This window comes from Pseudocercospora fijiensis (genome assembly GCF_000340215.1).
Source record: "Pseudocercospora fijiensis CIRAD86 unplaced genomic scaffold MYCFIscaffold_11, whole genome shotgun sequence".
Taxonomy (NCBI): domain Eukaryota; kingdom Fungi; phylum Ascomycota; class Dothideomycetes; order Mycosphaerellales; family Mycosphaerellaceae; genus Pseudocercospora; species Pseudocercospora fijiensis.
Genome location: NW_006921542.1, coordinates 1,280 through 6,701, shown reverse-complemented (window position 1 = coordinate 6,701; position 5,422 = coordinate 1,280). Strand labels below are relative to the sequence as shown.

Here is a 5,422-nt window from a genome sequence, read left to right as displayed (position 1 = left end):
TATCGGTTCTAGGGCGCTCGAGTATTAGGAAACTATAATAGACTTCCTTTTACTCTATACTTTATCTTTAAGGATTTAATAACTATCTTTTTATTTATAGTAGTATTATCTATATTCGTATTTCTATGCCTAATGTTTTAGGTAATAGTAAAAACTATATAATAGCTAACCCTATATAAATACCCCTAGCTATTATGCCTAAGTAATATCTTCTACCTTTCTACACTATATTAAGATCTATACCTAACAAATTATTAGGTATTATTACAATGTTTTCTACAATCTTAATAATAATAATTATGCTATTTATAGATTTAGGTAGAAGTAGGGGATTACAATTCAGGCCTTTAAGTAAAATAGCATTTTTTGTTTTCGTAGCAAATTTTCTAGTTTTAATATAACTAGGAGCTAAACATATCGAACCCCTATATATAGAATTCGGTTAAATAAGTACTGTTCTATATTTTTCACACTTCTTAATTATAGTTCCTTTACTTAGTATATTAGAAAATACTTTAATAGATTTACACCTTAATAACCTAAAGTAATTAGAGGGCACTATTTATATATAATTAGACTAAAGAGTATATACTAAAAAGTTTTCAAATTTGTTCTGTTTATAATTATTATTTTTATAATATTATATGTTTATATTACTTATTTTTCTCCTATTCTATACTATATAGACTAATTTTTAGAAGAACAAGCTAAATTAATTAAAGACATAGCTAAAGTAGAAGGTAAAATAAATTATTTTAAATGCTAAGTAGTAGATACTACTTATTAATATAAAAGAGTTCTTTATTTTAAAAGTCAAATACCTATAGGAGAATACCCCGTAATAGAATTAGATGTACGAAAAATATTAAAGGAAACATATACAAATTTAACTAGTAAGTAAAACATGCTTAAGGTACTTAAAGAAAAGCTACGTAATAATGATTTTACTATTAAAACTTTTAGTACTATATAAAAGCGTAGTTTTTCAGATATATAAGTAGTTCCCTCTTTAACTAAAAAAAAATAATTTTTTTTTTCCTATTAGTTCTATGCTAATAGTAATAAAATCTTTATTATTAGAAAAATTTGTAACATAATTAAAGGACAATAAAAAATAAATTTATTGTAAGGAAAAATAACATTAATTTAGCTATTTAACATTTAACTGAATTGATTTTTTAGATAAAGTAATTTTTTTTATAATAATAAATTTATATTTAGTATAATATATATCTAACTTTATAATTTTAAATATAGCAAATACTTATATTATTAATATTGGTTATATTACAAGGCCTTCTATATTACATAAGTAGGATAATAATTATAATGTTATAATGCCTCAATTAGTTTCTTCTTTTTATAAATTAAGTAATTTTTTTATTACTTATTTTTGTAGTATTAATATAGCTTTTTTCTAAGTATATATTACCTAGGTTTATAAGTTTATTTGCAACACGTATATTAAAAGTAAATTCTAATCTAAATTAGAATTAACTATATAGTTATACTTACAGATATTTTCCTTTGTTATTATAATGTTTAATTTTTTCAAATTTGTATATAAAAGAATAACAATAGGTTTATTAGGAGGTATAACAATTTGAGTTCTATTAGTTATTATTATGTCTTTTAAGGGACTACATATACTATCTCTATCCTATATTAAGCGACAACTTTAACCTTTAAATTATAATTTTAAGTATTTTAGGTTTACTAAGATTTCTACTTAAATTATTTTTAGTATTTAACTTAGGAGATTTATATTATTTACCTATAACGGGCTATAAATCGTGTTTTATATTGTTTATAGATAATAGCTATATTAAAGAACAAGGCTATATAGGGGTTAGTGCTAGTAGTACTAGTAGCGGTAGTAGTAATAGTAGTATATCTAAAAATCTAGAAGAGATTTATAACGAGAATTTATATAAATTGATTTGTAAGCTAGACAATAACCTTTTAAGTAATTGTAAAACCTAGATGTATATACACCTAAGACTTATAAAAATAATAAGAGAGAAAAATATAAATTTTTTTGTTGAAAATAACAACTTAAACGTTGAGGTACCTAATACAATAAATAAGCAACAGCTATCTAAAGTTTATAAAGAAATACTTATTATAGACCGTATATTAAATAATAAAATCCAAGAATACAATAAACTAGCAAAACAAGACTATAACCTAAACGGCGGAAAGATTACTAAAACTACTAATATATATAGCTAAGCTTTTAAGGAGTTATATAATAGCAATTATAGTAATTAAAAACATCAATCTTTTTTATTTTATATTACCTTAGTCTATTATATAATACGGAAGAAATTTTTACTTATAGTTTAGCTAGTACTAGTTATCTTATATTAACCTTTTATCTAAGCTTTATAGTAGTATTAGGTGCAATTGTAATAGCATTTAGTAAACATAGTTTGAAATTTTTATCTTTATTCGTAGTACGAGGCTGTCTATTAGTTTTATTACTATTACTAGTATTAATTAAATTTATATTATATCTTGCAATAAATGTATTACTAGGTCTAAGATTAGTAGCAAACATACTTTCAGGTTACATATTACTTAATATACTTAGCGGTTTCACGTATAATATAATTACTTTAGGATTTATATTTATATTTTTAGCCTTTTTTCCTCTTGCATTTATTATAGCCTTTTCTAGATTATAATTAGGTATCGCTTTTATAATCAAGTCTTTATAGTAATATTATTTCTATATTAAAGATAGATTATATCTACATTAAAGATAGGTTATATATATATTAAAGTTTATAAAAAAAATTTTATTATTTTTATAACACTTTGTAATAAACGTTATATATCGTTTTATAAGGTAAAAAAATAATAGCATTATACTAATAGTTTATTGCTAAGTAAATAAATAATAAATTAAACAAACTAATTAATAATATATAATATAAGATTTTATCGATTTTATTAAAAAAAACGATATAAGTATATAAAGAAACTAAGTATATATAGACTAGGAAAAATGGCAGCGAACAATTAGAGACGAAGGGAAGACAGTTAAGAAGGAAGGGAGGACGAATAGAAAGCACTATATACTAGGGCAGAGGAGGTGCTAAAGGCGGAAGATAGAAGAACCCCTAAGAGGGCATATAGGATAATAATCTTAGAACTCCTTAGAGGACTGAAAGCAATCTACAACTAGGCAAGCTACGTAATTACAAAGGTAGCTAATATAGTCGCAGTAAAGATTACGAAGAAACAATAGGAGATAAGCCTAAACTACCGCATCTAGGTAGCAGTAGCTAGTTAGGAGGCGCCAAAACCCCCGAGGACAGTAGTTAGAGTCTACATTACGGACCTATAGGAGCAAAAGGAAATCCAAGGACTTATAGGGAAAGAGATTATAGAAAGAATTGTAGTTAAAGAGGTAATTAGGGCTAGGAACGAAGGTAAAGGGGTAATCAAGCTGTTTATAGTATAAGAGTAGGACAAAAAGAAGCTAGAAATACAAAAAGAATAGACAACTAAGATAGGGAAAATAGCAAAGGTCTCCTAATAGCAGTTTATAATTATAGCCTATAGTATAATAAGAAGCTTTAAGGAAGAACGGGATGTTAAGAGCCTATAGAGACAAAACCAAGCTATATACCTAGGCCTAAAGATTACAAAAGTAGCATAGATTAAAAGGAAAATCGAAGAGACTAAGAAGTAGTCTTCCCTAATTATCTAGGTAGGGAGTATAGAGCAAGCTAATATAGTGCTAGACTAGGGGTTGTTCTAGAACTTTGAAAGATTAGAAACAGAGATATATAGAAGCAACTATAGGATAATACAGTGCTTTAAATGTTAACACTATAGACACTTAGTAGCTAAGTGCATAAAGACAACTAATACTTGCTCCTATTATATAGGGGATTACTAGGTTAAGGAATACAAAGTATACAAGGGAGAAGCAAGATATGTATACTATACTAAAAGATACCCCTCTTAGGCGAAGGAATGCCCGGTAAGAATACAGGCAGCTAGGAAGGCAAAGGAAGCTAGAATTAATACACTAAAAAGATATACAATAAGCTAAGGCAGCTAGGTATAGAAGCAACCTAGCTAAGTGCTATAAAAGAGGTCTAGGTAAGATAATAGGTTTATATTTAGGGCCTTACTAGCACAAGAGAGTTACTAGCAACTAGGGAGACTAAGATACCTTAACATTATAGGAAAGGAAGTAGGGCAGATAAAGCTTAGTCAAATGTTAGTCTAAAGTAAGGGAAGACTAAAGGAAAACTTATAGGGAAATAATATAGATAAAACCTAATAAATATTGCAACATTACTAAACATTATATAGTATAATATTAATAAGAGCAAAGACAAGGTACAGAGGAGCTTCCTTTAAGTACTGAACCTAAAAGAACATTATATTATTGCAATCTAAGAGCCCTAGCTCAACCTATATATAAAGAGACTAGCAATAGTTAAAGACCTAAGATACTACCTAATTATCTACAACTAGGGAGCCCTAAGGATATATATCTATATTAGCAAGGAGATAGATACAGAAACCTAGCAGGCTATACTATAGGAGGATAGGGACCTAATATTAGTTTAAGTAGAGACATCCTAAGGTATACTCCAAGTCTACTATATATACAACCTACTACTAGACTTAAGAAGTAGTACCTAACTGAAAACCCTAGAAAGACTACCTAGAGTTATCTAGGGGAATACCTACCAAATCCTACTTAGGGATTTCAACCTCTACTACCCCCTCTAGGGCTTAGACTTTACCCTAGCTTACTACTTCCTAGTAGGAAGACTAATTGATATATTAGAGAGGGAAGGAATAGAAATTGTTACCCTAAAGGGACTAATTACTTAAGAGGCAAGAGGAAGCAGTAGTATACTAGACCTATACTTTGTATTATATTAGATTAGGAATAGGATTATAAGATATAGGGTCAACTAGGAACTAGAAGAATTATTAGACCACTTCCCGGTATAGATTAAGCTAAATGTCTAAGCTAATTAGGAAAGGGAACTAGAGGAGAAGCTTAACTAGAAAGGTACTAAATAGGGCAGGATTAGGGAGGAACTAGAAAGGGACCTAAAACTAGAGGAACTCTTAACAAAGCACCTACTAAGGCTAGAGGATATTAATAAGGCAGTAGAAGAACTAACAGGAATCCTAAAACAGGTAGCTAGAAAGCATACCCTAGCAAAGAAACATTTACTATACTAGCAACTATACTAGACTAGTAAGTATATAAGGAAGGTTAAAGTAGCAAGGAAGGCTAGGAGGCAGTAGACACAAACCTATACCTAGGAAGTATAGGACAACTATAATAAAGCCTACTAGGAAAAGAAGATCTAGATTAAGAAAGATAAGATACAAGAATAGAGATCTATAATAGGAATGATTATAAAAGGCACCGAGGGCG

The 5,422-nt window shown here is 27.9% G+C and overlaps 2 protein-coding genes across 2 annotated transcripts; both read left to right on the top strand.

Moving 5' to 3' along the window:
* Positions 1 to 206: 206 nt before the first annotated feature.
* On the top strand, positions 207 to 401 carry MYCFIDRAFT_42580 (uncharacterized protein; the record flags this gene model as incomplete). The annotated part of the gene is made up of 1 exon (XM_007933707.1): positions 207 to 401. A coding segment is annotated over one exon (195 nt), but the record flags the coding sequence as incomplete, so codon positions are not given.
* Positions 402 to 2,279: 1,878 nt separating this feature from the next.
* Positions 2,280 to 2,642, top strand: MYCFIDRAFT_112824 (uncharacterized protein; the record flags this gene model as incomplete). Its single annotated transcript, XM_007933709.1, has 1 exon — positions 2,280 to 2,642. A coding segment is annotated over one exon (363 nt), but the record flags the coding sequence as incomplete, so codon positions are not given.
* Between the last annotated feature and the right edge of the window lie 2,780 nt (positions 2,643 to 5,422).